This window comes from Anopheles bellator, chromosome 1, assembly GCF_943735745.2.
Source record: "Anopheles bellator chromosome 1, idAnoBellAS_SP24_06.2, whole genome shotgun sequence".
NCBI lineage: Eukaryota > Metazoa > Arthropoda > Insecta > Diptera > Culicidae > Anopheles > Anopheles bellator.
This window is the reverse complement of record NC_071285.1, coordinates 37,551,457-37,578,955: the sequence shown is the minus strand read 5'-3', so window position 1 is coordinate 37,578,955 and position 27,499 is coordinate 37,551,457. Positions and strand designations below refer to the sequence as shown.

Genomic DNA, 27,499 nt, shown 5'->3' with positions numbered 1-27,499 from the left:
GAAAAGGAAGAAAATTCCAGTCTATACTGTTTTCCCTTTCTTACATGTATGATAAAAGCGAAACGGACGATGCTTTTTATAATTTTATTTCAATTTGAGCTACCATGGGCGATTGATTGTGTACCAGGGGGTCGGGGGTCATTCAACGGGGGTCGTTGATCGCGCAATTGCCCGCTGGGCATCGGCATACCTTCGAAACTATGTTGCTCTTGGGCGGCGGCGGCAATCGAAGAAAGCGTTTCTTGAGAATTGTTTTGTAATAATGATGCAACGTTTCACTTTTTAATATTATAAAAGATAATACATTAGAATAAGAAAGTTGCTGCTGCTTGTCTTTAGTTGCTGCCTCCACACTCGGTTAGTAGTGAGGGAATTTTCTGTGCACATGATCTCGTCCGAATTGTATGATTTGCTTCAAACTTCGTACTCACTTCAATGGTTTTTGTCGGTCCCTTATGGTCTAGAATCAGACATCACCACACACGACACGACGGTTGCCGCCACACCAACGTGCCTGAAAGTACCGTTACCGCTACTATTCATCGCCGCGGATCGCCTTGTACTTGCTGATCTCGATCGGGAACGTTTCGCTGAGCTCCTTCATCAGGTTGCTCTTGAATTTTCGGTACGAATCGATCTTTCCCTTCACTTCCTCGTTCTTTGTCAGCGCCTTGTCGATGCAGTCCTTCGTGTACAGTTGCGGGTTACGGCCCTGATCGATGTAGTCGAAAACCTCCAGCGGAACATTCACATCAATCTGGTGCTTCAGCTTATCGATCTCCTGAAGCCCCGAAACTAGCGATTGAATTTTTTGATTCAGCACGTTCTGTCCCTGTGGCTGAAAGTCGCTCACGATGATGCGAATCTGTCGTACATTTTCGATAAACATCTCCAGAAAGTTTTCCAAGTTTTCCAACGGGGAAGTCATTCTGTTTGTAGAAGAAGCTGCTGCTAGAAATTTTCCTCTCGATCCCGACGAAGACGAAAATGTTTTGATTTTGTTTGGGCTCAAACGTCAAAAGGTACGGTCAACACAAATTTCCCTCTTCGTGAATTTATAAGAGGGGTTCAATACTTTACAGCGTTCGAAGGACATTTTCTTATTCCCGATGTTGCTAGGTACGTAAGGAAATGGGTGGATTTTTAAGTATTGAAATCAATTTTAATTATGCATTTTGGACGGCGTGTTGGATAGCTCACCGGCGCCAGAGGGCACGACCGGAGCAGCGAAAGCGTTTGGAGCGTTTTAGGCAGGAAGCGTTTATAACCGTACTTGGTATTGAACCAAGGTGCTTAAAGGACGCGGTAAGACCGGAAAGCTCGGCACTCGCCCGTGAGTTTTGTTTTGCTTTATATTTAGTAAAACAAAACAAAAAATATAAACCAAAGGTTCACAAGCTGGAGAAATATTGATAGCTTAATTTATTGTACGTGTAGTATGCTGTAACCAAACTCAAACTTATATCAAAATTTCCGTGTCTCGAATGAAAGTGTCGTTGCTGCTACGAATCGATGCCATAGCGCTGTGTTTGGGGTATGCTTCGTGATCTGAAGAACCGGGCCAGTTAGATTCCTTTTCGATACTTCTCTCCGTGTGAAAACTCCGTCATCGGCTTACCAGACACACCGCACGTGCCAATGCCGACGCGGCCGTTCACGTTTTCGGGTGATGCAAAAATGCTTTTCGCCTTTACGCCCGACTTTTTCGTCGATTTGGCCGAAAACTGTAGCCATTTGTTTTTTTCACACTCGCGCTCTTCTTCCAGCTCCTTGAATCGCTGAATCTTTTTCATTTTCTTCTTCTTCAGGTACTCTTTCTGATTGTGTCGCATCCGTCTAAAAGTAAACATCGGATCCACATTGAAAGTACTCCGTCTGCGCCGTTCTGGTGTGCTGTTTACTTACTTATTGCTGTTGGCCGGGAACACTTCGTTTCTGGTTTTGCGCTCCCTCAGTTCGCTTATAGTGGTGGTGCTTCGGTTTTGGTAGGCTTCGAACACTACGTTCACCTCACCCGTTTCCGCGATCGACTCTATGGTACCATCATAGTACTGTCCGTCTTCAATCCACTTAGCGGAAACCTTATCACCCACCTTCCACACCTTCGCCGGTTTAGATTGCTTCTTTTCTGCGCCCGAACCCCCGTCGAGGTAGCTGCTGGTGGCGGGTTCGATGTATGCAGATTTCTTCTGTTCCGGCTCCTGTTGTGCCTTGATCAGATCCTTCGTGAGCTCGATCACTTCGTCCAGATCCTGTTTCAGCTTGAGTAGCTCACCATTTTCCGGATCGGTCAACAGCGCCGCTTCTACCTAACAACGGCAGAGGGAAAACGAAATTCCGTAAAGCACCGTTCATTTCTGCGCAGACCCACAGCGAAACACGACGCCTACCTGTTGCAGTTGTAGTTTATAATTTTGCAAATCGTCAGCCATTGCTTCGGTCAACAATGAAAGCACAACAAAGTTTCGCACGGCGATCGAAACAGGCTCGGTGTGTTGTTTTCGGTTTTCACCAAACACTCGCAGCAACCTATTTGACGTGTGTGCAACTGTGAAGCGTTTTGAAGCAACCGGATTGAGCACTTCAGTTGCGGTTCAGATTTAAATAGCCACCAAACATCGCTCTGTAGCTAATTTTTCTTGTTTATTTTTGGTGAATGGCGTAGGGAAACGTGATAGTTTGCAGTGTCAAAGAATAATGAGCTCATTGGTAGCATAAAATAGAGCCTGAAAAATCTTAATCGCGCTGCGCTTTTCGACGAATAAATCTTGATTTGTAGTTGACAGTGCAGCAGCTGCTTCCATACATGGTTTGTGTGAGTGTGTGCGTGCATCCTGGAACACGCAAATTGTCCCAATTGTCAGTTTATCGTGAGGCCCAACGTTAGTGCAAACTACGTCTGGGAAATTGCATGGTGCCTTGGTTCTGTCTGATTCCCTTTTGCAAAGTTTGCTAGTATCTTTCCGGTCTTTTTTGTGCACGCTAAGCGACGCGCTCCTGTCGAATTGGCACCATAGATGGCTTATCAGGTGAGTGCAAGCGAAACGTAGTTAATGTTGATACGACGTGACGTGTTTTTTTTTATCTCCGTGATCCAATTCCCTGTCTATTTCGTCATGGGGCATTCTATTTACATTATGGAACTGGCAAACTGACTCTGCCGTTGATGATTCATCCGCGATGATTAATCCGATACCGTTCCGTAGGGTGGTTATCCCCAGCAGCAGTACGGAGGAGGCTATGGCCAACACCCGGCAGCCGCGTACGGCGGAGGAGGCTATGGAGGATATGCGCCACCACCCCAGCAGCCGGCGGTCAGTCCGGAAATTCAAAACATTTTCCGCAACATCGACAAGGACAACACGGGACGCATCAACAATCGCGAGCTTCAGCAAGCGCTAATCAACGGTCGGGGTGATCATTTCTCCGACACGGCATGTAATTTGATGATCAGTGAGTATGTGCGTGTGCGTGTGCGTGGTTGCGATGGCAATGGGTGGTGGTGGTAGTCGAACAACCCGCCTAAACTGTATCCTTGCCCTCTGTGCAGGCATGTTTGATCGAAACAAGACCGGAACGGTAGACATCTATGACTTCGAGAAGCTGTACAACTACATTAACCAGTGGCTGCAGGTGTTTAAGAACTTTGACCGGGACGCATCGGGCCACATCGAGGAGAGCGAGCTAACGCAGGCCCTGACGCAGATGGGGTTTCGCTTTTCGCCCCCCTTCATTCAGTACCTGATCGCGAAGAATGATCCGATTAACCGGAAGGAGATCTCGGTCGATCAGTTCATCGTAACGTGCATCCAGATACAGCGCTTTACCGATGCGTTCCGCGTGCGGGACACTGAACAGAAGGGCATCATCACAATCGGGTTCGAAGATTTTCTCGGCATTGCTCTGTCGATGTGTTCCTAAAAGTGCGTCCCGATTGGTCTCTCAAATCCTACCCATCAAAGCCACTAGCCTGTTTGGAATCGATCTTCGGCAGGACTCGTCGTTGTTAAGTGGACTCAGTATACATTGCACACATACAACTCTACAAACAATACATCTAATCATGTTACACGCACCGGTAGGTAGGACAGATAAGGCCGGAATGCGATGGCCGAACGGACAGACCAGCCTTACTCGGTTGAATGATAAATACGCTTTTGTGAAAAGGAATCAAAATATTACATTCAAACGCAAAACAATCCGGCGATGTAGTGTCCTTGGAATTCACACCCAACTTTGTCCTGCTTTTCCCACCTGGAAAATCTGGAAATACAATCAACGTAACGGCGGAAACGGTCGCAAAATCGGTTGGTAACTAGCAAAATAGGTGAGAGCAACAAAAAAAAACAACTTAATTTACAACAGCAAAAGAAAGGAATTAACATTACAACTATGGAACGCATGGCATCTATCCACTTCACCTTCGATCGCACATCGAGCCCGGACTAGTGAACGTCATTCAATTTTGTGTAAGGTTTTCTCTGCGTTACTCTATGCTCTGGCAGCGTTATTTTGTCTGTTTCTGTTGAGTTGGTCTATGAAAATTGTAGGTTTCTCCCTGTGTGCTTGCCGGCATTGTTTTACAAAAAAACCCCGATCTGTCCCGGTTGCGTGACTGGTTCCGGTTCCGGGTGGCTGCGTGAGTTGTATTCTATTTTAACTATCAAAAATACATGTATTATTATCTACTCGCTCTTTGTTTAATGTTAACGAGAGAATGTTCCTTCCTTCTTCTTTTTATGCAACGTTTCCAGTTTTCACGACACTTGTATTGAGGTTTGTAGGAAAGGTTCGAGCGGTTAAATTGCGTCAACCGTCAACTAACATCAATCGCATGGCCATGATAAACGAGTACCAACCCTTGGCGTGCATGGTTGCTCGTGACGCACGCAAGCGACAACAAAACTTGATCATGTGCTTCTTAAAAAAGGGTCACTCAATACACTATTTGCTACTGAGCGGGGCGAACACGACATGTAAATCTCATCAGTCATTTTCGCCTTCAGAAGAGGGAACCCGCGCGCCAAACACTGATCCGGATTTGAACACTGTGCACATCGTGGCTGCAAGATACCGGTTGGTTTATCTTTTCGAGTGTTCCGTAGAGTGAGAATAAGCAAAACATACACTACCTCTTATCGGGTTTCACTGTTACTCATCTACATGCGTTGTGGAACTTTGGATAAAGAACTTTCTACGAAGTGCAATATCTTTGCCGAAGGTCTTTGTTGTCTATCGCAAGTGAAACGCATGAAGAAAAGTTGACTCACCATTTTCTGTGTTCTTAGTTGCATCTTAGTGGCCGTGCATCAAAGACATCTCTCTCCTGTAAATCGAGAGATTCGCAGAGAGATTGGCGTTAGAGGCGGAGAGCTCTGGCACAATTTCGATCAATTGGTTGCAATAGAGAAGTGAGTATGATCACATATGATCGCCGCCGAAATGTTAAGCGCGCAATCGGGGATCGCCTGCGCACTCGCGGCACGCTCGAAACCGTTGCTTGGCTGGCCGCGTAGATGAGAAGATTTCTGATGACAAACACTCCGCTGTGGTCCTTTTGCAAAGAAAAGCGTCGAGAGAGGAAGAGATTTCTCTCGGATTTGGTAAGTCGTTACCACCAGCGTTGATTATGTAGCTACAGAAAACAGTGTCGAAGGACAGTTGATACAGGAACCGCATTTTAGTGTTTTGACCGCGTTCATTTATACACATGGGCAACTAAAGAGCGTCTGTGCGATATCCGTTCGTCCCATAGGATCCTTAACTTAATCGCTAACGTACTAACGAGCTGGTTTGTTAAACGATCTCCTTTTTAACATTTGGTTGGGAGCGGAATAAAATCTTCAATTTCAATCTACGACGTAGTTAATATTATCACGGAAAGGTGCTGATTGCCTGTGTACGAAGACCTGCTGCTTGCAAGAGTAAACTGATCAGTCTGTTCGGTGACGACCTATAAAAAAGTGATTCGGTTTTCCTTCGAACCGGATTTGAACCAGTGACCTATGGATTTCTATAACCGTATTTCGGAAGAGTGTATTATGTGGTTTCTCTCCTTCCGATCTTTCTCTCTACAGTCCACCGCTCTACCAACTGAGCTATCGAAGGTGTTACTCGAGGTTCGTCTTATCAGTGTACGCTTACCAATCTCTGCTTTTGATTTTACCTCTCTCTCCCACAATGTAGAGCCGCGACCGTCACGGTAAAATTAATTGGTTTGATTGGAAAACAAAACCCTAGAAATCTGGTGATAAAATATATCAACACTCAAGCCACGCTCATAAATCGATTCATCACTACGCTTCGGACCTACACCGCGTTTCAGGCTGTCCCTTTGTGGTGACCCCTTAGGCAGGCTGAGTAAATGTGGCCTAAACGGTTCAAAGATAAGCAGTTAAGATAAGCCACCCACCATCGGCTGATAACTTACGAAACGATAGGATTAGAATTCGCTTACGTTAGTTCAAAGTTAAGACATTGCCGACTATAAAGATTTTTTTTCGGATTGTGTTACCTATCCAAGGTTTATCAATATGGAATGTGATAGCTGCGTGACTTGGAACAATGTGGTGTTTGAAGCCGTGTGGTTTGCGAGAACCTTTCTCTGTAACGGTCGATAGAAATCTCGTTTGTTGATCGGCAATGATTGCATTTTTACCGCCATCTTATTGGTCTGTGGCCAAACGGTAATTTTGTGTTCATATTTTCTTATCACAGACCGGCCGTCTCACCAACTTCCCATCACACTAATTCCATTTTCGTTATCTGCGGGCCAACGCGGTGCGCTGGGATCAGTCCGTGGGCTCACACCGCGGGTGTATGCACAATTGAATTCAGCAGCGTGCTTCTTCTGGTTGGGCCGGAGCGGACCCGCATCGCGGAACCCGATAACGTGGCTAGGAACTTTCGGGGGAAGAACTGCAGCAGTGTTCGTGAGGGCAAACCTCCATTTCGCCGGTTGAATGCAATTGTTAGGAGTCGATTGGTAAGCCGATCGGAAACCCAAATCAGTGTTGCGTGTCCGGCAGAGTCGGCAGGATATGCGGGACGGCCGATGATTCCAGTGTCTTGCACAAGTACCGAACGTTGGCAGGTGGCCGAAGCTGTCTCGTGCTAAGCTTCCAGTGGGTCCTTCCGATCCTGACATTAAGTGTGTTTGTGCGTGCACGTGTTCGAGTGTCGTATGTCTAACTGTTCTCTGAAACATCTGCTTAAGTGCTAACGTATAGGCAATAAAACGGTCAGCGGCCTGGCGGACTTGTAAGCCAACGGCAAAATGGGAAAAATCGAATGGGCACCACTAAATGTGCCGCTCCGACGGCGCCTCGAAACTCTGTCCACGGCTCTGTGGATGTGGTTGATCCTGTTCGGTGAACTAGGAATGCTTATTTCCTACTTTGTCTTTCTGGTAATTGTCGATTACGCCGGCTCGAGTCACAAAACGAAATGACGATAATTGGGACGCTTCCGTTGTAGATCTACGGTAATTTGTTTATTAAAACACTCTGCGTCATCTACGGATACTTCATCTACACGGATCGTAAAATTACAACCAACGGTGGCCGTGGCCAAGGGTAACTATTTCGGTAACTTTAAGGTGCAAGCAAACTCTGTTATTGCCATCGTTTTGCAGTGTGAATTGGTGGCGCGGACTGTTCTGGTGGCGTCTCTATCGGAGCTACTTTCCGGCAACGCTACACAAAACGGTCGATCTCGATCCCAACCGGAACTACCTGTTTGCCGCGTTCCCGCATGGTGTTCTAGGGTGAGTGCGAAATGTTAGAATAAGTATTGCTTCGTTAGCAAGTTCTGGTAGAACACGGACATAATCATTTTTCCAGCGTTGATTAGTGGGTAGCCGTAGTGCCCAAATACCAATCGTCAATCGGCGACGCTGATAAGATACGGCTCTGCAATGGGAATGAGTTACGAAACTGAAACATTTTACACCGGCCACGGAAGGGACGGAACGGGCGAGGTCAAGTCCAAAGTGTATCGGACCCTATGTGCGCTAACGTGCCTGTTTTTTCTAGCCCTTTCGAAGAAGTTTTGTTTTCGGTTGTCCAAAAAAGCCGATTAACCGATAACGCACGTGCCCGTTGGTTAATTAGCATTATCACTTGCTCGTTTGCGTTGTTCCGCTCCTTTGGAGAATCCAAAACTTATCATATCTGTCCTTTTTGTAGTACACACAGTACATTCGCAAATGTAATACCGTTGTGATTTACGTCTGATACTACCGATTAGATTTTAAACATCATTTATTTATTCACCGATGGCGCGTATCTTGAAAGATAACCGAACCATTCAAAGACCGATAGTAACAGGATTAAGATACGGGTTGTGGTATTTTTCGCCTATTACTCTGCGATTTTTATAAACTCATTGAATCGTGTATTCTACTCTTTTGTTAGACTCGGAGTTTTCATCAATTTCGCCACCAGCGTGACTGGTTTCGCCGAACATTTTCCCAAGATCAGGTCCCGGCCCGTGACACTCAACTTTCACTTCGTTATCCCGTTCTTTCGTGAGCTGTTGCTTTCGTGGGGACTTGTCTCTGCCAATCAGAACAGCATTTTGAGTCTGCTGAAGGCGTCGAATAAACCCGACCATCCACTGAACGCCGATGGCTACACAGGCAATGCGGTCGTGATCGTCGTTGGCGGTGCGGCAGAGTCCCTGCATTGCCGGCCCAACAACTATACGCTGGTGCTGCGAAAGCGCAAAGGTTTTTGTAAGCTGGCCATTAAAGCCGGTACACCGCTCGTTCCCGTGATGACATTCGGTGAAGTCGACCTATTCGATCAGCCGCCGAATCCGCCGGGTTCGAAGTTGCGCCGGTTCCAGGAGTTCGTGAAGAACACGACGGGAATAGCACCGGCGGCATTCGTTGGTCGCGGATTCTTCCAGTACAGTTACGGCCTGATACCGCGCCGGAAACCGCTTAACACTGTCGGTAAGTGAAACTATAGAGGGTAGAAGATTACTTAAGATAAGATCTAAATATTTCGTCTTTTGCATTCAGTCGGAGCTCCGTTGGAAGTGGTGCAGTCGGATAACCCCACCAACGAGCAGATCGATGAAGTGCACGATCGATTCTGTCGCGAGCTGGATTTGCTGTTCGAAACGCACAAAGCACGCTTCATCACCGATCACAAGAACGTGAAGCTCGTGCTGGAATAAACGACTGAAAGACCCTGTGGTAGGATCATTCGATTCCTGGCGTAAAGCTACAGTTGGAGATAAAAGACTTGGGAAGGCAAAGATTTTTGTACATTTTATGCTGGTTCATAGAATTTGCGGTTTGCCCGGTTGGTACTATTTATTTAGCAAAGAGCAAAATGGAAGGCTATTGATCTTCAGGAGTCATAACTTCTGCACTTGGTTCGAACAGGATAACAGAACATCGTACGCTAATACTGTAAAATCAGAACCTGAAGCTTATTACTGTTTTTTTGGTTACTTCCTCGTTGTTCGTTGTATGCACGCTGTTTTTGTAGTAAATTGGTTTCGTAATTAATGTAGGATTAATGTGCATGGTTTTACGGTAGTAGAGGATGAGAATAGGAACAGTTTTCTGGTTAAACGTATGTGACCTATGGTAAGATACCATAGCAGTAATAGGACTATCGTGAGAACGTGGCTTGACTAATAAAATGATAAGACACGAACATAAACGGGAGTAATTATTTTATCTAGCCAATCTATTTCGAATACAAGTCGCATGAGAATCAACTAAGGCTCCAGTTATTAAGTGAACAGGTTTTAGTTGGGCTTCAGCAACTTAACGGCATCTACAATTGACGCCGATAATCGTTCCAAATGGCTCACATTCAGGTATCGGTAGCAAAGCGTTCCGATGGCCGCAGCTGCGACAACTGATCCCCCATATATGGCGCGGGTCAGGATCTAAAAGCAGGAATAGCAGATCGTGGTTTAAACGAAACATCATCCTCTCTGTCACGCACCAGTTACAAACCTTATCCTGCCACGCGCGATTTGCGATGCACTGACTGTATGGCATGTGCGAAAAGGATACCGAGTTGTAAAGCGGGACCCACGTGTTTGGTAGCAGCCAAAATAGTATCTCGTCCAGTTTTTTGCGCAACAAATACGATCGCTTCGTAACCAGATCACGCATCTGCGATCGAGAGCACATCACATTAGCACAAGTTTAGCAAAATGATTGCGTTCTGCTCTTACCTCTATGTAGTTATACATGGCCAAATCGCAAATCGAGTGTGCATCCGCCCAACGCCGCTCGCTAAACTCGGGCAAAATACGTCCCAAGTCGGTTCCGTATTTGCTAAAGAGTTCCGTCAGCAGGCTGCAGTCCTCGAATCCAGCATTCATTCCTTGACCGTAAAACGGAACCATCGCGTGGGCTGCGTCGCCCACTATCAATGCCTTCGTACCAACGTGATACGGGCGGCACTTGATCATAACCAGGGACTGCGGTTTAATCTTAAAGAAATCCTTGATCAACCGTTCGCGCCCAATCAGATCGATCGCGTCAGGGAAGTACTGACGGAAGAAGCTCAACAAACTGTCTGCATCGGTAATACTGTTGAAGTGGGTGAACGGCATAAACAGCGTTACGGTCCAGGTGCGATCCTGATTGGGCAGAGCGATCATCATGAACTTCCCTCGTGGCCAAATGTGCAGATAGTTGTGGGGCATCGCGAATTCTCCGTTGGGCAACGGTGGAATGCAAAGCTCCAGGTAGCCGTGCTCGATGTATGTCTGGCTGAAGTCGTACCTTGGCCGCTTGATGATCTCCTTCCGAACGGCACTGTAAGCGCCGTCGCACCCGACGATCAGATCGGCTTGGGAGTTCTTTATTTCCTTCGTTGTTGGACTGCAATTTACGGTCAAAGAAGATCCAATATTGTATCAGTATCCTATCGTTGGTTGATTACATGGCGGGCTTGTGTTAACGTGATTCTGTCAATCTTTATCGGTTCTGGGAAAATGTTAATAATCTATTCAAAGAGATTTGATCGAAAATATATTGTGTAAATACTTGCCAAACAGGTTGGAAGATAAGAAATCCGGCGACCCTGTGGCAAGTGAGTCAGAATACAAGAAACTATTTTTGGACCCACCTGTTTGCAATGGAAATACCGTAAACTTTCCATTTCAGGAAACGGAAGTCAACCTCTTGAGATTAAAATCCTTTTGCATGGAAGCCTACCGAATGAGTTCTACGAAAGTGATTACCCACGAAGTCCTTCTACTGATAACGAAAATCTCGTGCTTGAAGAGAGTAAGCTTCTGTTTCTAGTACCGATAAGGGGAAGTTTATCTTCCTAAAAGGCTCATTTGCAAATAAACCCACTTGACGACTCGGCTCTGGGTATTGAACCCCCGTGGTCGGCTCGAGAGGCGCGTCTACGAGTTTGCGTTGTTGGGCTATGGTGTTCGCACGTGCATCGCACCTGACGACAAACGGCAAATCACCAGATGCCCCAATGATAAGAAGTAAACTAACGGACGATGGAGACGGAAACAAATCAGGGAACTAGACTGACAGTTTTTCTCGATCTACGCTGCGCTGGAACGCCTATAAACTAATGGGCACTGTACTTACTCGATCATGGAAAAGTGTCCCTCGTCCAAATCGGCGCTGACGAGCTTGTGATTGAAGTTCAGGTGAATGTTTGGGTACTTTTCGGCAGCTGAAAGAAAAGCGGCGGAACAGAAAACGGAAAAAACGGAATCCTTACAAATGTCATTCCATTGGCGCACCCGAAGCGTAATTCTACACTCCGTGTGGAGTTCTTTGTAGCCTTTCTAGCTTACCGTTGAGTAGCACCTCGTTCAGATGCTTACGACCGACCGAGTAGATGCACTGCTTGGTATTCGCATCGTACGGCACAACCTTCCGCTGGCCGCTCAGATCGTGTAGCATCCGGCCCGCCATCGGTATACCGTGACCAAGCAGGGCTTCCTCCAGGCCAACTTCGGCCAGGGCACGGCGCCCCCGCGCCGAAAGGGCGAGGTTGATACTGCGCCCAAGCACCAGCTCGGCCGTGCGAATGTCTATTTTGTCGATTGTATGTATCGATTACTACAGATTATCGATCCGCATCGCTGGGTTGCGAGCGTGTACGTTACCTTCTCGATACTCGTACAGATTTACTTCGTGTCCCTTCTTGCCCAGATGGAGGGCCAACAGGGAGCCAACCTGCGGAAAGAAACAGCAAAACGATTACAGAACGGCTACAGATGAGACTCGCGAGTGAAATTGCCCAAATTTATTGGTTAACTTCAGGATTAAGGTTAACCCCATTATTGTCAACGAGTGACGATGATAAGCACGTGCTAGACAACCATTGACAGATTTTCACCACTCAATAGCGATCGCTGTACATTGTCGAATAAAATTTCACACAGAGACGCTTTCAGCGACCGTAAACTAGGATTAGTTGGCGTAGATCACTCACCAGTCCTCCACCAACGATCGCGATATCCAGCGGTTGCTGCAAGTAGCCATTCGTGTTGGTTCGTTTGTATTGATACCCAATGTCCGTGGCCATCGTGTTTGTATTGTTGGCAAAATCTCGTTTGTTTTGCATAAACAGCTTCTCCTCTGTAATCGACGTATCAAGCGTCCTTGCGATACGTTTTCACTGCCGAGCTCTCGGACGATCGCGAGGTGCTGCCACTGTGCCAAGTGTTGAAACGGAACTGACCGGGTGCAGGCACACGGCTGAGCAGTAAAAGCTACGGTAGCGCTTCTATCTTCGCCTCCTCCCGCGTCCCTTTGTGCCACTGTTGGCCTCTACTATCTTCGGCATGTGCGTTTACTCGCTACGCTCCAGGGCACTTCAAGCTACCGGATGGACAGTTGAGCCGGGGTCGTTATCACAGGCACAATAGTTTTTTTGGTTTCTTCCTTCCGTAATGTGATCATGCCGCTTTCGTCACCGAAAGCCTAGCGAGGATTGTTTTTTATTAAGCCCAACAGGAAGCATTCTTCGGAGATGAAATGTTGCTAATCGACGAACAAACTACAGTTGCGAGGCAAAAATTAATTGTTCAAAGCAGCAACAGATTAAACGGTCCCTAGCTCCGGTGGCCATGGGCGCGATTGTGGGGTAATCGGCATTAATAGTTTCTGTGACCCACGTGAAAAGTGCTGGTCGGGCTTGTCCGCCGAAGGCAGCGTGATTGTAGAAGGGAAAAGTATACCAATTACTGTGCGTATTCTGCGCTATCGCCGGAAGCTTTTTACTTCATTTGGTAATTTACGGCGGACTTACGGCTTGCGGATCCTAACAGTGTGGGTTGGCACGAGTTTTTTGCGGTAGATTATGGTTGATTACGCTTTATTTTCATTGATGCTGCCGGTGGCCGTCCGTGAGAATTCAGGACAGGCAGGCGAGTTATCAATCCAAGTAGCCGTCGTTGCGTAGACTGAAAGTCTAAAAATGACCGAAGCAAAAGAAACAGACGTTTGTTTTCGGTTGTTGGAAAAAGAACACCGCGCAGTTCATTAGCCTATTGAACTCCAACATTGTACGATCTGTCAATACGCCAATCTTTGGTGATTGCAATTAAGTAATGAGTAAGCTGTGAAATTTTCCTTAAGTAAATAAATTGAACAATTAGAATCAGTGCAAAAAAAATATGCGATGCGAAGATGGTTTTCTCGCCGACATCAACCATCGTTGATTGTTCTATCGAAGGACTATCATATCTACTATACGATGAGGACCAAATGTTGTTTTTTTTGGCAAATTGAAATCTCTTTTTCATTCAGAAAAAAGGTGATCTGGATGAAGTAAATTCTGATAGTACATTAAGTCGAAGTGGCACCACGGACACTTCGTTGCCAGCGGCAAGTGGCCAAGTGGCACGAAACCCGGGTTGTGAAAGAGAGAAAAATTCACGTGTCGGGGCGGAAGATAGTGTGCGTTAGGCTCCTTGGGGTAATCATGCGCAATGCTCCAGGCTCCCCCAGTCCCTGGTTCGTCGACATGACGTCACACTTCAAAACAAACGCGTGTTCCTCCGTGACGGAGGCGCACGCACCCATTTTTGCGTCCTTGGACTGGGGCGGTGACATTTTGGGCGGACATTTGTTTTTATGTAACTGACGATACAAGACGCCACGGACACAGCAGGCCACCGGCTATTGTTTTGTTGTGACCGGGTTGTCTATTTTCGCAACCGGAAGTACTATTAGCCGGAGGGTCCTGGGGTAAGGTGAACGTGCCGGGGTAAAGCAGCCGAGCAGGAGCATAATGGGTGAAGGTTAGCATCGTAAGGCAACCACTGTAAGGAAGGAAGCGATTAGTGTCCTTTCAATATCAAGCCAGAGCCAGGAGGAATCGTCCTTGACTAGATTGATTGGCCACCTAGGAGTGCCGCAAGATGATACTAGGTAGTGGTGGTAGCCGACTAGTGCTGCAGAATCGAATGAAAATCATTACCCGCAAGCTTCGATTTTCGCCCCGTCGTCGCTATTACTGTGCCGTCGGGTGTGCTACCGTCGTCGTGCTGGTGTTGTTCGGAGTGGTCGCATATCTACTGACGGGCGTTTACTACTGTTTCGATGTGCTCGTTGAGTGGAAAATTTCAAAAACAGTAAGTACTCGTTGTGCAGTAAATGATGATTACCTCAAATGGCAACACTTGCAGTGCAACCAGTACTACAGCAATGAAATCACGGGCTACATGTGCCCGGAGCTCTGTGCCGGAGACACGATATCGGAGTTCCGGTGCCCTTCCACCGACCAGGCGATGCTTCATCCTGCGCATCCTAACCGTTTCTTGGCGCGCAAAGCCCAACAGTTCGTAGTGCTGAAGGTAAGGCTTGACCCAACGCAAGCTGAAGCAAGCTGATAGACTGAATTCTCGTAAACCAGCATGCGGTACCGGATGCGAGCTATGAGAAGCTCTCCTGGATCGATAGTCACCGGCGGGAGGAACACTTCCCAACGGAATCCGAGTACGTTGGCATCGTGCGACGTTACATTGCGTTGCAGTACGATTTGCAGTTACCCTTCGATAAGCTAAACAATTTGCTCAAGCTGAAGAACAAGAACAATCACGTCCTGTTCCACGCCAGCATGCGCAACAGCTGGAACCTTATACAAAACAACGAGTACCTGCTGAGTCGACTGTACGAGGAGAAGGAAATCTTTCCGCAGGTGATCGGTACCTGCGGCGATCTGTTCATCACCGAGCTGCTGGAGACGGTCGAGTTCGACGAGCGGCGGTATCACTTTACGAATCACATTGATCTGTCCAAGTGGCGGTACCACATCAAGGTGGCCGTCCTGATACTGGACTATCTGGAGGAGATGGCTCAGAATAGGTTCCAGATGTGTTCGGTTATACTGGCCGGGTTCGGTATCAGCGACAGTCGCATGAAATACCACGATCTCCGGTACATTATTCCGGAGGCGTCGATCGATCGTAAGCTTTCGGATGGACGTTCGTGCCAGTCGGATAACGATTGCTTCTACTACGATTGCCGGACCCGTTGCAACACGACAGTCCATCAGTGTACAACCCGGTTGCTGAACAACAACCTGCAGATTGTTTGCGAGAAGGTAGGAGACACGATCGAAACAAAAGTTTCACACCGTCTCAATCATGCCTCATTCATTGTTAGATATTCCGCGGAACTGCCGGTGAACCAGGCATCTTGGTGACGGAGAAAAGCCCGAACCGTTTGTTGCGTATCCTGGAGCGTTGTGCACACCCCGTCAGCAAGGCGGACACAGACAAGAAACGCCCGTGGGGCGCATCGAATCTGGTGAAAAAACAGCTGTACAACGAGCTGACGAGCATCTACGAGCAGCTTGCCTCCTCGATCTACTCCTAATCCTACAATGGAGACCACGACAGGGCACGACTCGGGTCAGTAGCCAATTGCATTGATAATCAAAAGCGCTCGTACTGCCTGCATTGCTGACGAACGAGAGCTGGTTTCAGTAAACGAGTATTATAGAGTAGCATCCGCGAAATACTGTAAGATCTCCATTTTCAACGCTTATCAACAAAATAGAGTTTTTTATGTTGGCTTTTTTTAATTTCCAATCCAAAGAAATGCTGTCATCACTAAAAACAGGAGCTTATTGCTTATTGGTAATGGTTATACTGATCGTCAGATTTTCATAAAATTTGGCTGCACTGAAGTTTTCGGTACACTACGCTCAGTAGTAGTGAGAGCAAACAAATACTCGTCTGTTTCGAAGCTGTTTATGCGCAACTGTCTCGTTGGCCAAAGCCGCTGCCAGAAATCGCCCAAAAATGCAAGGAGTAGCTCGCGTCGCTCATCTGTATACCCCCGGATCGGCAGCATGACAACGAGTTCGTTTGGGTAGTGTGCAGCCGGGCTGAAGTCGATGCGTTGCAAAAGTTGATCGACTGAGCTGACTGCGGTTTCCAACTCGGACAGTAAATTTACGTTGAACTCGAATCGTACCACCTCCAACATATTCGATGTCCTCGAACAGTGACGCAACAGAGCTAGGAAGGACTGTTGCGTTAGCCAAACGTTCATCGACAGGTCCAGATGCGCCAGTCGCTTGCAGCCCTTCTCGATTGTTGGCAGTATCGTTGACTCTAGTTCATCGTCCGACAATAAACAACTGGATAAGTTCAGCAGTCGCAAGCTATCGAGCTGATGTGTGCAGATCGTTTGCCAAAGCTTTGGCTTGAAGTCCGGACATATCATTGGCAGATGGTTCACGTGAGCTTCCTGTAAGTGGCCGTCCACCAATAGCTGCAGCAAACATTCTACCGAGCGATCGTTGAGCGCGTTTCTTGAAATGTCGAACGTTGTGAAGCGACGAACGTCGATTAGGGGGTGCTCGGAGGGAACGAAGTCGTAAATTAGATTCGAACGAAGGCGCAGAATTTTCAAATTGGGCAACATACTACACAGAACGCCGAGTGGTACTAGACCCTCGCTTCGTAGTGAATTGCTACTGAGGTCCAGTTCCGTCAGTAAACCGTCCCCTAGCGCTACTGCTCGAGGCGTCACATGCGTGTCCGTCGTAGTGGTCCGAGGCGCAAGATCATCTTGGTGATTTCGTAGGCAAAGCAGTTCGACTGAGCGGCCGGTCAGACAGTTGTTGACTAGTCGGAGAACGCGCAGCTGCTTACAGGATGGTAGGTAGCGTACAAAGTCTTCCATTTGGTCGTCTGTGATTCCGTTCATCGTCAAATCCAACTCCTTCAAGCGGTCTTGTTGGAAGAAAATCGATGCAAATAGGATGGTCGCTGAGTGTGGTTTCTTCTGAACGGCGAATCGTTGCAGAGTAATTTCCGTCGCACCATCCATCACCTTCAGCTGCTCGAGGAAGTCTTCATCGATTGCTAGATAATTGTAAGTAGTCGCATGATCAGCACTAAGCATCCATATTTTCGAATGGCTTTGCTCACCCAAACTATGCACGTGACAATAATCGATGTAAAACATTTCCAGATTTATTTGTTTCCATCCGATTATCTGAGCATTGAGCGCCAGACTCTCTGCGGAACTGCGCGGAATCAATGCACTCAGCGGATCGCTATCGGCGAAGGAATCTTCTACGGGGTTGTCGGCCACAGAGATTATCTTTATGATAGGCTGTTTTCCTTGTAACCTGTGGAAAAGAGTTTTGTAGTGAATCTTGCAATAAGAAACCAGAGCTCCAGACGCAGACGTACATCATGTAGGAACCAACTAGCTTCTTGTGCAACCAACCGATCGTGAGCTTCTCTTCTGGCACATCTGTTAGGGATAAAGTTATGGACACTCCGTTGTCCAGTGTGAATTCTAATGATGGCCACGGCGGCTCGGGTTCCACTACAGGCATCTCGACGTCGTTTTCGACTGCGATCTCGGGGCACGGCATCGGACTCAATGGACGATCTTGGGGCGAAAGCGAGGACGGCTCTACGTTTTCTTTCTCCTCCACACACGTGAGCAGCGTGCGCTGGAAGCCTGTTTCAAGCAGAGATAGCTGATCTCCAGAAACTCGCCTGGAATTGTGTTCAGATGAATTTCGTCGTCGGCGTTTTCGGCGAAAGCTTTTCGATGAGTTAGCAATCAGCACGTCGAATGCGTTACAGTCGATTGCGTCCGGACTAGGAGTTAGTGAAGTTTGCCTTGTCAACTCTTCATAGTTATACTCCTCTGAAGTATCGGAATCATACAATGCTTCGACGTGATTTTGTACCGTTATAGAGTCATCATCAACGCTCGGAACTCGCTCCGGAGGAGGACTGCCGAAGGAAGAGGATCGTCTCAGTTGCTGTCCTTCGATTATCGAGATGTCCAGCTGTTTGTGACTGACGCGACTTCGTTTTGCCGATTGTTGCATATCGTCGATAAGCCAATCATCAGCATCTACCTCGTCCATTGCCATGTGAGCTGGACGTTTTTTAATTGGTGAATTCGATAGCCGCACCTTTTCAATAGGCTCAGTGGCGGGTTCACGTGCATTCGCATTTCGCAACGTGTTCATTGCGTGACAGTACTCTTTTAAGCCGGCCGGAGAACTTGAACCAGATTCACGCCCGTCGGAGTCGTCGTCACTCCATTCCGTGAGAGCTGAGGTTATCCAATCAACGTCATCATTTCGCAGGACGTTACGATGCTTTATGGCAGGGGCACTTTCATTCCTTGGTGAACTTACAGTTTGTGGTAACCGCGATCGTGGGAGTGAGGTCAGTGAAACGGCAGAGGAGCTCAAAGCCGAAGGCGGTGTTTCACGCACCGGCGTTGAGGGAACTTTTTCTTTGGCTCTTTGTGTATGTGTTTTGGGGAGTTTTGCTTCCGCCAGAGGCGACGTTTGAATGGCAGCTGCATCGAATTTCGCAACTAATACATCATGAATGCGTTTATACTGCGCACATTCTTCGGATGATATACTACCCGGGCTTTGCTCAGTATACCATTTGTTGAGTACTTGCAGCGCCGTGTCGCCGAAATCGGTACGTTGCGTTGCGTTGGCTCCTCGCTCAATCAGCAGTTCAATAACGTCCAATCGTCCGTTTGAGCACGCATCGTATAATGGCGTAATGCCATCGCAACTGGTTCCGCCTTTGTCATTCAAATGAGACCCGTGGTCGAGTAGTAGAGCTACGATCTCCGCGTGTCCGTGAATACAAGCTTCATGCAGCGGAAGCCAACCAGCGTGATCACGCACGTTTACCGGATGCCCCTGGGCAATCAGTCGCTCCGCCAGTAGCCGATTGCCAGAAATGGCTGCTGAGTGCAGCTGCGTTTCACCCTTGTTGTTGCGCCGTACTGCAAAAGCTGTGCCGCGTTTGCGTGTTCGCGATCCGGGAGTGGCCCCCGGGCGTTCGGATGTGCTCTTTGAACCAACGCTAGCTGTTGCATTGTTGTTCCATCGTTGTTCACTGTCAGAATCGTCGGACAGATCGACATCTAGTTGGATATCATCTCCAATGTTGGGAGTATCATGTGCATCTTCCTCTTCATTTCCGTCGTCCCCCATCTCAGCGGCAATTGGCGGTAAATCTTCGGTGTCCGGAAATTCTTCACTATCAGGCAATGCGACGGATGTCAGTTCAATGCCCGCTACGATTGCCTCCTGTTCCAGCTGTTCCGCCAAAATGTCTGCACTGTTGTTGCGAAGCAACTTAATCGCGCGCTGCAATGCAGTCCGCTCTAGTTCCCGTGAACCAAGCTTTTGTGCTTCAGAGCGTGCTCGACGATAAATACCGTCCGCGTCGAAGAAAGGTCGCGTCTTCTGACGCTCGTAAATCTTTGCAATTTGCATCAGTGTTTGATATGCTTCCTTTGGCTCGTCTGCAATTACGTCGTACTCCTTCCAAAGGAACTCGAGAGCTTCCTCATATTGGCGGTTGTCGATGAAGGTTTGGTAAAGGCTCACGTAGCAGGGTATCAGCTGCACGCCAACGTCGCCTGCCTCTTCGGCGCACTCCAGCATCCGACGGTAGTAGTCGATGGCTTTCGTGTACAATCGCAACTGGCACGAACCGTCACCCATTCGCTCGTAGAGCGCTTTTCGACGTCCGTAATTGGCCGACTCAGTCATGACGAGCTCATCCTCTGTCCGACACAACGCAACCAACAGCTTTAAAAGTTTTTCAACCTGTAGAGCATCAGCAGCGACAGGCGTCTTGAGACGGTAAGCCTTTTTTAGCGTTTGCCGAGCGCTCTGAAAGTCACCCATCCGGAGAAAAAAGTTCGACTTCAGCAGGAGCGTTTGGCACATTTTCGAGGCGCGATTGTGCAGCCTCGATGCCACCTCGAGGGCGTGATTGAGCAACCGTAGCGTTTTACCGTGGTACAGTACTCTGTCCTCGTGTTCCCAACGCGAAGCAGACAGTGCCATAGTGTTGTAGCACGTGTGCAGCAACTCGAACAGATCGGCCTCGCGAGCCAATTTTATGGCCCGTTCCATGTGTTCTTGCGCATCGTCCACTTTGTTTTGGCGATCGAGCGTAATTCCTAGGTTTAGGTATATTCCGGCCTCCATTTCCATCAGATTGTGCTTGCTGATACTTCCAGTAAGATCTTTGCACAGTGTAAGGCTCTTACGAAACGCTCGCTCCGCATCCTTGAGATCCGACCCGGCGCTGGACTTGGGTTGACATTCCGCTCGGTGTAGGTGGACTCGTCCAATGGTGACAAGGGCACGCTGTAGTTCCTTTCGGTTTCCCTCACGCTGGGCTTCCCGCATGTACGCCTGTACGTTCTGCAGAGCCTCCTTGAACTGGCCCATCATGAGGTACATCTCGCCGACCATACGATACGCCAACCCGCGGTCCATACGACGATCCAGTTTATCATACGCTTTGGCCGCCAGTTTGAACTCGTTCAGCGCGCGCTGGTGTTCTTCGCGTTCCTGATAGAGTTCTCCCAACCTTTGGCAGGTTTCCGCCAGTCCAGCATAGTTATCTTCATGTGCATACTTGGATTTCTTCTTTAGCAATTCTGGTGTAAGAAAGTGAGAACGACAAAAGCACAAAACCAAAAACGAATGGATTAAAATTTCGTTGAAGCATTTAAAAGCAAGGAGGGAACCACTGTGTACTTTGCTCTTGGTGTGCCATCACTTTTTGCTTAACGAGAACTGTTTTACCAAGCAATTGACCTTAAAAAACTAATAACAAACACTTATTTGCAGGGTTATAAAAATAAACGATTAATATGCAGGGACACACGAAAAGCGCGCAAATTAATCCGACGAAGAATTGTCAACAAGGACACTGTCACTTTTACAGTGAAGGCAAATGCAACAAGTACAAGTTCTTTATAGTTTCTTTGAATTCGTCCTCCAATTGGCGGCATTCAATTGTGGTGCATTTAAAGCTCACTTTCAATACGTTCATTTGGTTTTACAAAACAGAAACAATATGCAATTACACCTTCGCTAATTATCGAAAAACGGCACATAAAAACCCACACAAAATTCACACTCTTAAACGCCGGATTCATTGTTTCCTTCTTCAACTGACAATGCTGTCAGCCGGCAATGCTGTGAGTCGCTCTGTTTATTTACATTCTACGTACTTCGACAACATCAGCTTCTGTTCGATTTGCTGGAAGTCGAAATTCTTCGAAATTGCCCCCCTACCTCTGAGCGCTTGAGGCGCATTTATGTATTTCTATTATGTTGCAGTGTTGAGAATGTGGACCGATTGGTCGTTGGTGATCGGCTAAGGGGAGGGGGAACAATTTTTGGAAGTTTCCTGTTATTGCTTTGTGTGCCACGACGATTGTGTACAATGGAAAGTTTATGGAATTCACAGATAGCAACGAATCAGGTTCCTTCGTTTTCTTCGTTAGTGAAGGAAGTAGCTTGCTCCAGCAACTTTATTCAGTCTACAAAATTCTGGTGGCACAGCAGTTCGGAAGTCTTAGCAGCAGATTGGCGTTATCTTTATTCGGCGGCGAAATGAGCTCGGAAAACGGTATGGAGTTTTGGTACAACGATGACGTATACGGTCTGGTAAAGCTGCCATCGTACATTCGGGATGTGACCGAATTGGAAGAGTTTAAGCGGCTGAAGCATTTGAAGCAGCTGGGTACTTTGGAAGCAAAATATGATGGAGGCAAGCATAGTAGATTCGAACACTCCCTGGGGTAAGTTAGGGTAAAATAAGCCAAGTAAAGTATCTTGGAAACTAACGAAATTCGCATTTTGAATCGCATTACGAACCTTTTCAGTGCTTGCTATTTGGCGGGACGTTTGCTGGATGCTTTAAGTTCGACTCACGCGATTGATGATGGGGACCGGAAATGTATTTTGGTAAGTTAGAGAGGGGAAACGAGCACTGCTCCATGTCGCATTATCCGGGACACCTTTTTCTAGTTGGCCGCCGTACTACATGATGTTGGACATGGACCGTTCTCGCATACTTGGGAAAAGTTTGTCAGAGAACAAGGTGAACGTTGGAAGGTTGGTGTGTTGCCATGGCAACGTTGTGTCCCCTATTTTACCGATTCCGCATTCGTCTTTGCCCCCTGACAGCACGAAGAAAGCTCGGTGAAACTCGTTGACAGAATATTGCGACGCGCAACGGATCTCTGTGAGGGAGAGATTGCGCTGGTATGCAGTTTAATAAGCGGAAGTGCGTGCGAATTGCTGACTCCCGATCGTCGCTACCTGGCGCAGATTGTGAGTAGCGATGTGGATGTTGATCGGTGCGACTACCTTCAGCGGGACTCCTATCACGTGCCGGACATCATACAACCATCGCGCCCCTTTCGGGAGATCTTCGAACGGGCAAAGATCGTACGAGTTGGGGACGAATCGCTATTGGCGTACGATCTGTGTGATTACGCGTTAGTGTACGAGATGGCCGATGCCCGCCAAGAGCTTCATCGCCGCTGTTATGAAGATCCAAGTGTACTGGCCGGCGAGCTGATGGTGTGTGACGCACTGCACGAAGCGGAGCGTGCGGGATTTCGTTTCTCTCGGTAAGTACATCAACCTTATTCCCTGTATCGAGAACCATACGTTAGTTGGGCAATGATTTTATTGGGGTTTCGTCAATGTCCGAAGCGTCCGGATGAATCTCGTTGGAAGAGAAGCCACCGATGGGTTCGTGTAATTCTGGACTTGATGTTGTTTTGGGTTCATTCATATTCATTGCATTTATGTACTCAGGGTAGCTAAGCAGCCCATTCCTGTCCTTATCAGCGAATTCGATAAAGTCATCGATAACCTCTGGAAAAAGAAGGACCGTTAGATGCGTGTGTTTGTCACATCTCGTACGTCACTTGCCGATAATGTGACTTAAATCATCATCGCTCGCGAACAGCGTCTGGTCAGCGGTCGATGGTGAAGTTTCCACCGAGCGATCGCTTCCGCTGCTCTCTTGACGATGATGGTGATGGTGGTTATGATGTGTCGCTGCGTGCAGCATTTCCAGCCCATCCAGGTTGTCGTTGTTGTCCGAATCATGCAGTTTGAAGTAGTAGAAATTTTTCTCGTCTTCCGACATTTCCGTTAGTAGCTGATCGTCGATTGGTAGTCCTTTCAAATCTTCCTCCAAGTGTCTGTGGGCAACCAACCGCATGGAAAAAGCATTAATTCGCAAATGAGTTGTCTAACAAATTTGCCTCCGAAAAGGAAACCACTCACTCGCGTTGGTGCTGAAGATGTTCATCTAACTGTTGCCGACCGGATTTGCGACTAAAATCACCACCTGGATGGTGTGGCCCTTTCGCTGCCATCACGGCGGATGTTTCGAAATAGTTGAAGATCGTGGTGCAGAAAAACGCAACACGCAACATGATACTGGTCCGCTGAGGTGAAATCATGTTTTCGGCAGTAACACTTGTTTACACTCTTTTGTTGTGCGGTGATTCCGATTGTCATTGGGTGCAATCCGCAGACCTGTGTGCAGTCTTTATTCTATTTACTTATCAGCTGGTAGCTCCAAAGTTGGACAAACTATTTAGCTCACACAGATAACTGTTGATAATAGTCGGTTGACAGACTGCTCCTTCTCAATGTTATTGTGTTGTCTCAAACGCATATCCTTGACCATGCGCACTGCGACGATGCCTTTTTAGCATCCCGGCCAAAGATGCCAGTCCGTTAGGGGAGACGGATAACGATTTGGGATGTTTCAATTTAAAAGATAAAACAAATATAATTTTATTATATAGTATAATGTATAATTTTAGTATAATTTTATAATATTTGCCGTTAAATAGCATTATGAAGCCATTGGTGCTTTTTAATTTCTCCCCCCCGTTATATTAGTTGTTTGCTGTTTGTTACTTCAAATTCCTTTCTATTGATCTTTTTGCAAATATCTCTATCGTTTTAAGCAACGGACAATGCGAACCTCTGTCGAAAGTTCATAACAATCTGGAGCTGTTTATGTACTTCAATGATAACATTATCGAAGAGTTGCTGTCCAGCAATTTTCCGGGGTTGGAGAAAGCCAAAGAAATTATTGCACGCTTTCGAAAGCGTGATTTATATCAACAAATCATGACGTCTCCAGTCGATCTCAGGGAAAAGGTAACATTTTAAAATAATTCTTTTGTTTTGATGTTCTGTAAGCTAAAGGAGATAATAATTTGTCGTTCTACACATCTAGATGAACAGATATAACCAATCCCAGCACGAGGCAGTGGTAAGACAAGCTTTTCGTCATATAAAATCCACAAAACAGTGGTTCGGTGATTTCGACGTTCATTTCTACACATACAATCTTGCTGGGGCGATCGTGATCATTCCGGCTGCGAATGCCGGAGAACAGGCCTTTGTGAACGGGTGCCAGAGAGAGTCTGAGGACGAGATAAAGGAATACATCATTTACTGCACCAGCAGCGATGCAGAAGTGCAACGAGCAACCAAACATCATTTCATGAACGCAAACAATGCAACCATTGAAAGCTAGTCAATGCTTATATTAAAGCGCATAAGAGTTTATTCCGTTTAATATGATTTATTTTCACTGATTACAAAATAGGCTTGAGGACGAAACGCAAGCCACTGAAACCTTCGCAGGGAACCAGTTGAATTAATATATATAAATATTTATCACCATATTCGTGCCTGTTGATGGTGTGCGCCGAAGATGAACAGATCTTCGATTATTCTGCTGAACTATCCGAAAGTCATTTGAATTTTCACTTACTTAGAAGTGTAGTGGTTTTTATTTTATGTTTTTATCGTTCTACAGTTTATCTTGTTCATTGAAAGGCATTTGAAATGTACCACATGTGTTTTAACACAGATCATAGTCTTATCATCAAAGACGTTTGTCTTATTAGGCACTTCAATTGAAGAGTTTGCTTGACAAGAAGAAAACATGCGTATTATTTCACGTAATAATTTTTATTTCGTTCGATAATCGTCAAATGCTCACACACTTTTATTCACATTTGCGTTCACATAATTGCGGCCAACATTTTCTGTCTCCAAAATACACCAATAAAAGTTCTGTAAATTTTCAGAATTAACCAAAATTCTTTTGTATTTTAGCACTTTTTTATATTTTTACACGCTTCTCATTTGGTCCATAACGCAAAACATGACCATTGCGATAAGATGCCATCCCCTCTCTTCACGATCACGTTTACTTTTCCGATCCTCTTCTTGGTTCTCGGTGTCCTACAATTTTACTCGACATCACTCGCTGTTATTGGTTCCTAATTTCTACGATGAATATTTTATACATAAATAATGATGGGAATGTGGTTTTGTGTGTTTAGTGTGTTTATTTCGGATCCGGATCCATTGTGGCCATGGTGAGCGGATGGGCTGATGCTTAGGTTGACGCAACAATTTGCCAGGATCCTTTGGCGTCCGGGTTCGAACCGCGGACGCCCGGGAGGGAAGTAACACTACTTAAGGGGCAGCTGTGTGGCGAGGTACTGCTTGTAGAGGCGCTGCTTGCAGAACTGATAGAACTCGATCTCCTTCGTAAAATTTCGTCGCACCAGGTCCTTGATCTCCTCGCTCACCGGAGGTTTGAAGCTGTTTTTATTGATCTTCTGCAACACGTTCACCTCGTTGAAATAGACGGAGCTGGCGCCGGAAAAGAAGCGCGGGACATACTGCTCCAGCACGGAGAGGGTCGTGTTGAGATCTTCCAGCACACCGACCACGGCGTACTGGCTCTCGACGGCATATTTTGCCCGTTCGAGCGCACCAGCACTGTTGAAGGGTCTACGCGATAGATAGAAGGGACAAACATTAGATTACGAACTTCATGGCCCACGCCGCACCACTTACAGGCATTCTTCGCCGTGCCCGCAGAAGAACAGTGTCTGCCGGCGGTGGTCACCGATGCCCTCGTGCACTGCGTTCTGTGAGTAGGTACACTCGGGGTCCCCCTGCAGGACGCACGTTTCAAAGTCCTTCTTCAGCCAGCGCGGATCGGGAAGCGGCAAATCTGGGAAGGCTTGCTTCCGCTCGACGTAGTACCACGGCGCGCGGACGTAGTAGTACCAGCTGATGATGCGCTCGACTGGATCGCGCACCATGTTGACGTAGATCGGCATCGGATGACCGAAGCGGGTGAAGTTGGTGTAGCACACGTGTTTAACGTAGACAGACGGGACTGGCAGCTCCATGACCATTTCGGCTAGTTCTTGTTGGCGTTCGGGAGACAGCCGTATCACCTCTAGCCGCTGGACCACGTCCCGGTGGAAGGTGTAGTCGTTGCGCACGGCCAGTCGGCGTAGCAGTTCCATGAACGTTTGGCTACCCACTTTCGGTACGCGGTTGAAGAAGATGATCGGCACCGCGGCACGGCGCGTATTATTCAGCTCGGTCGCCTTGAGGCTGTGCATCTGTGCAAAGGGGAAAGAAAGATTCCAAAAACACTGTACTCTGACGTTCGGGTTGTAAAAAGCCAATCAGTTCGACACCGATCGGAGTGTTCCAGCGTAAGCAAAAAGCGTTCACAAAAAGCTGCATAGAACGCACCCAAAAGTAAAAGTGAAAGACACACTAAACCGCTAATGATGAATATTTATGGCCCCGCAGAGAGGAGACGCGCTCGGTCTCCGGTTGGTAAACATCGAAATGGACGAACGAGTCCGGAAAGTGTTTGCGCTGGCCATTTACATTAAAATTAACAACATATTTCGGAGGGGTGGGTGGTCTTCGGAACATCGACAGGAGGTGCCGCCTAAAAAGTTGTATCAACGACAAGAAATGTTTCCGCGTAATGGACTAGAGTAGGTCATTGGGGTTACAAAGAAACACGGTGGCTCAGCACCGTTCAATCGTGTTTATCGACAGTTTTCGTACAAGATTTGCGAAAGTAGCGAATTCTTCATTCTTCATTTCTTCCACAAGGGAAGATTTCGGAGATTAGGCAGCATATTTACCACCACAATTATGTTGTTGAAAATGGCAACCAGATGTATCAGCGCGTTTGGTTTCGTTTGCTTTCAGTCACTCCCATAAAGTTTTGATGATATTCCACCGATCTTCACACTTTCTCTGGCATTGCGGGAAGTTTTTTTTATCGTCGACACACTTTGCTTTGGTTGGTCTTTCATTTTTCGAGGATCTGAAAGGTT

At 47.1% G+C, this 27,499-nt stretch overlaps 9 protein-coding genes and 1 non-coding gene across 12 annotated transcripts in view; 4 read left to right on the top strand and 6 right to left on the bottom strand.

Moving 5' to 3' along the window:
• Positions 1-73: 73 nt before the first annotated feature.
• Positions 74-980, bottom strand: LOC131216390 (mediator of RNA polymerase II transcription subunit 10). The gene is made up of 2 exons (XM_058210870.1): positions 432-980; positions 74-278 (listed from the first exon to the last, which is right to left on the bottom strand). Exon 1 carries the CDS (start codon positions 926-928, stop codon positions 536-538), a length of 393 nt encoding a protein of 130 aa, XP_058066853.1. The 5' UTR covers positions 929-980; the 3' UTR covers positions 74-278; positions 432-535.
• A 431-nt stretch (positions 981-1,411) lies between these two features.
• LOC131216656 (survival of motor neuron-related-splicing factor 30) lies at positions 1,412-5,187 on the bottom strand. Its single transcript, XM_058211208.1, has 4 exons — positions 5,133-5,187; positions 2,391-2,548; positions 1,906-2,309; positions 1,412-1,836 (listed from the first exon to the last, which is right to left on the bottom strand). The coding sequence occupies exons 2-4, from the start codon at positions 2,430-2,432 to the stop codon at positions 1,566-1,568; spliced, it is 717 nt and encodes a 238-aa protein (XP_058067191.1). The 5' UTR covers positions 2,433-2,548; positions 5,133-5,187; the 3' UTR covers positions 1,412-1,565.
• On the top strand, positions 2,672-4,688 carry LOC131216657 (peflin). The gene is made up of 3 exons (XM_058211209.1): positions 2,672-3,029; positions 3,207-3,453; positions 3,551-4,688. Exons 1-3 carry the CDS (start codon positions 3,018-3,020, stop codon positions 3,919-3,921), a joined length of 630 nt encoding a protein of 209 aa, XP_058067192.1. The 5' UTR covers positions 2,672-3,017; the 3' UTR covers positions 3,922-4,688.
• Positions 5,188-5,347: 160 nt separating the features above from the next.
• LOC131216655 (2-acylglycerol O-acyltransferase 2-A-like) lies at positions 5,348-9,666 on the top strand. 3 transcript variants are annotated; one of them, XM_058211205.1, is made up of 6 exons: positions 5,348-5,411; positions 6,718-7,408; positions 7,477-7,574; positions 7,634-7,765; positions 8,415-8,956; positions 9,026-9,666. In XM_058211205.1, the coding sequence occupies exons 2-6, from the start codon at positions 7,277-7,279 to the stop codon at positions 9,181-9,183; spliced, it is 1,062 nt and encodes a 353-aa protein (XP_058067188.1). In that variant the 5' UTR covers positions 5,348-5,411; positions 6,718-7,276; the 3' UTR covers positions 9,184-9,666. The 3 variants fall into 3 exon arrangements, with proteins under 3 accessions (XP_058067188.1, XP_058067189.1, XP_058067190.1); XM_058211206.1 differs by lacking the exon at positions 5,348-5,411 and adding an exon at positions 5,517-5,731 and having other exon boundaries at positions 7,217-7,408; XM_058211207.1 differs by lacking the exon at positions 5,348-5,411 and having other exon boundaries at positions 6,651-7,150; positions 7,217-7,408.
• Positions 5,976-6,108, bottom strand: Trnay-gua (transfer RNA tyrosine (anticodon GUA)). The gene is made up of 2 exons: positions 6,072-6,108; positions 5,976-6,011 (listed from the first exon to the last, which is right to left on the bottom strand). It is a non-coding gene; the product is annotated as a tRNA-Tyr (tRNA).
• Positions 9,278-12,650, bottom strand: LOC131216654 (kynurenine 3-monooxygenase). The gene is made up of 7 exons (XM_058211204.1): positions 12,447-12,650; positions 12,118-12,187; positions 11,803-12,042; positions 11,591-11,678; positions 10,204-10,858; positions 9,980-10,141; positions 9,278-9,909 (listed from the first exon to the last, which is right to left on the bottom strand). The coding sequence occupies exons 1-7, from the start codon at positions 12,576-12,578 to the stop codon at positions 9,766-9,768; spliced, it is 1,491 nt and encodes a 496-aa protein (XP_058067187.1). The 5' UTR covers positions 12,579-12,650; the 3' UTR covers positions 9,278-9,765.
• Positions 12,651-14,379: 1,729 nt separating this feature from the next.
• Positions 14,380-15,899, top strand: LOC131215532 (divergent protein kinase domain 1A). Its single transcript, XM_058209922.1, has 4 exons — positions 14,380-14,592; positions 14,647-14,814; positions 14,874-15,563; positions 15,626-15,899. Exons 1-4 carry the CDS (start codon positions 14,380-14,382, stop codon positions 15,836-15,838), a joined length of 1,284 nt encoding a protein of 427 aa, XP_058065905.1. The 3' UTR covers positions 15,839-15,899.
• Positions 15,900-16,120: 221 nt separating this feature from the next.
• On the bottom strand, positions 16,121-21,051 carry LOC131215531 (tonsoku-like protein). Its single transcript, XM_058209921.1, has 3 exons — positions 21,033-21,051; positions 17,671-20,932; positions 16,121-17,606 (listed from the first exon to the last, which is right to left on the bottom strand). The coding sequence occupies exons 1-3, from the start codon at positions 21,049-21,051 to the stop codon at positions 16,121-16,123; spliced, it is 4,767 nt and encodes a 1,588-aa protein (XP_058065904.1).
• A 526-nt stretch (positions 21,052-21,577) lies between these two features.
• On the top strand, positions 21,578-25,381 carry LOC131206524 (deoxynucleoside triphosphate triphosphohydrolase SAMHD1). The gene is made up of 6 exons (XM_058199103.1): positions 21,578-22,084; positions 22,169-22,250; positions 22,314-22,400; positions 22,473-22,921; positions 24,284-24,479; positions 24,559-25,381. Exons 1-6 carry the CDS (start codon positions 21,738-21,740, stop codon positions 24,859-24,861), a joined length of 1,464 nt encoding a protein of 487 aa, XP_058055086.1. The 5' UTR covers positions 21,578-21,737; the 3' UTR covers positions 24,862-25,381.
• Positions 25,382-25,810: 429 nt separating this feature from the next.
• Positions 25,811-27,499, bottom strand: part of LOC131206525 (heparan sulfate 2-O-sulfotransferase pipe) — a 101,422-nt gene continuing 99,733 nt past the window's right edge. The window contains exons 4-5 of the mRNA XM_058199104.1: positions 26,202-26,761; positions 25,811-26,135 (exon numbers count right to left, since the gene is read on the bottom strand). Of these exons, the coding sequence (XP_058055087.1) occupies positions 25,811-26,135; positions 26,202-26,761 (885 nt within the window). The remainder of the gene's footprint in view (positions 26,136-26,201; positions 26,762-27,499) is intronic.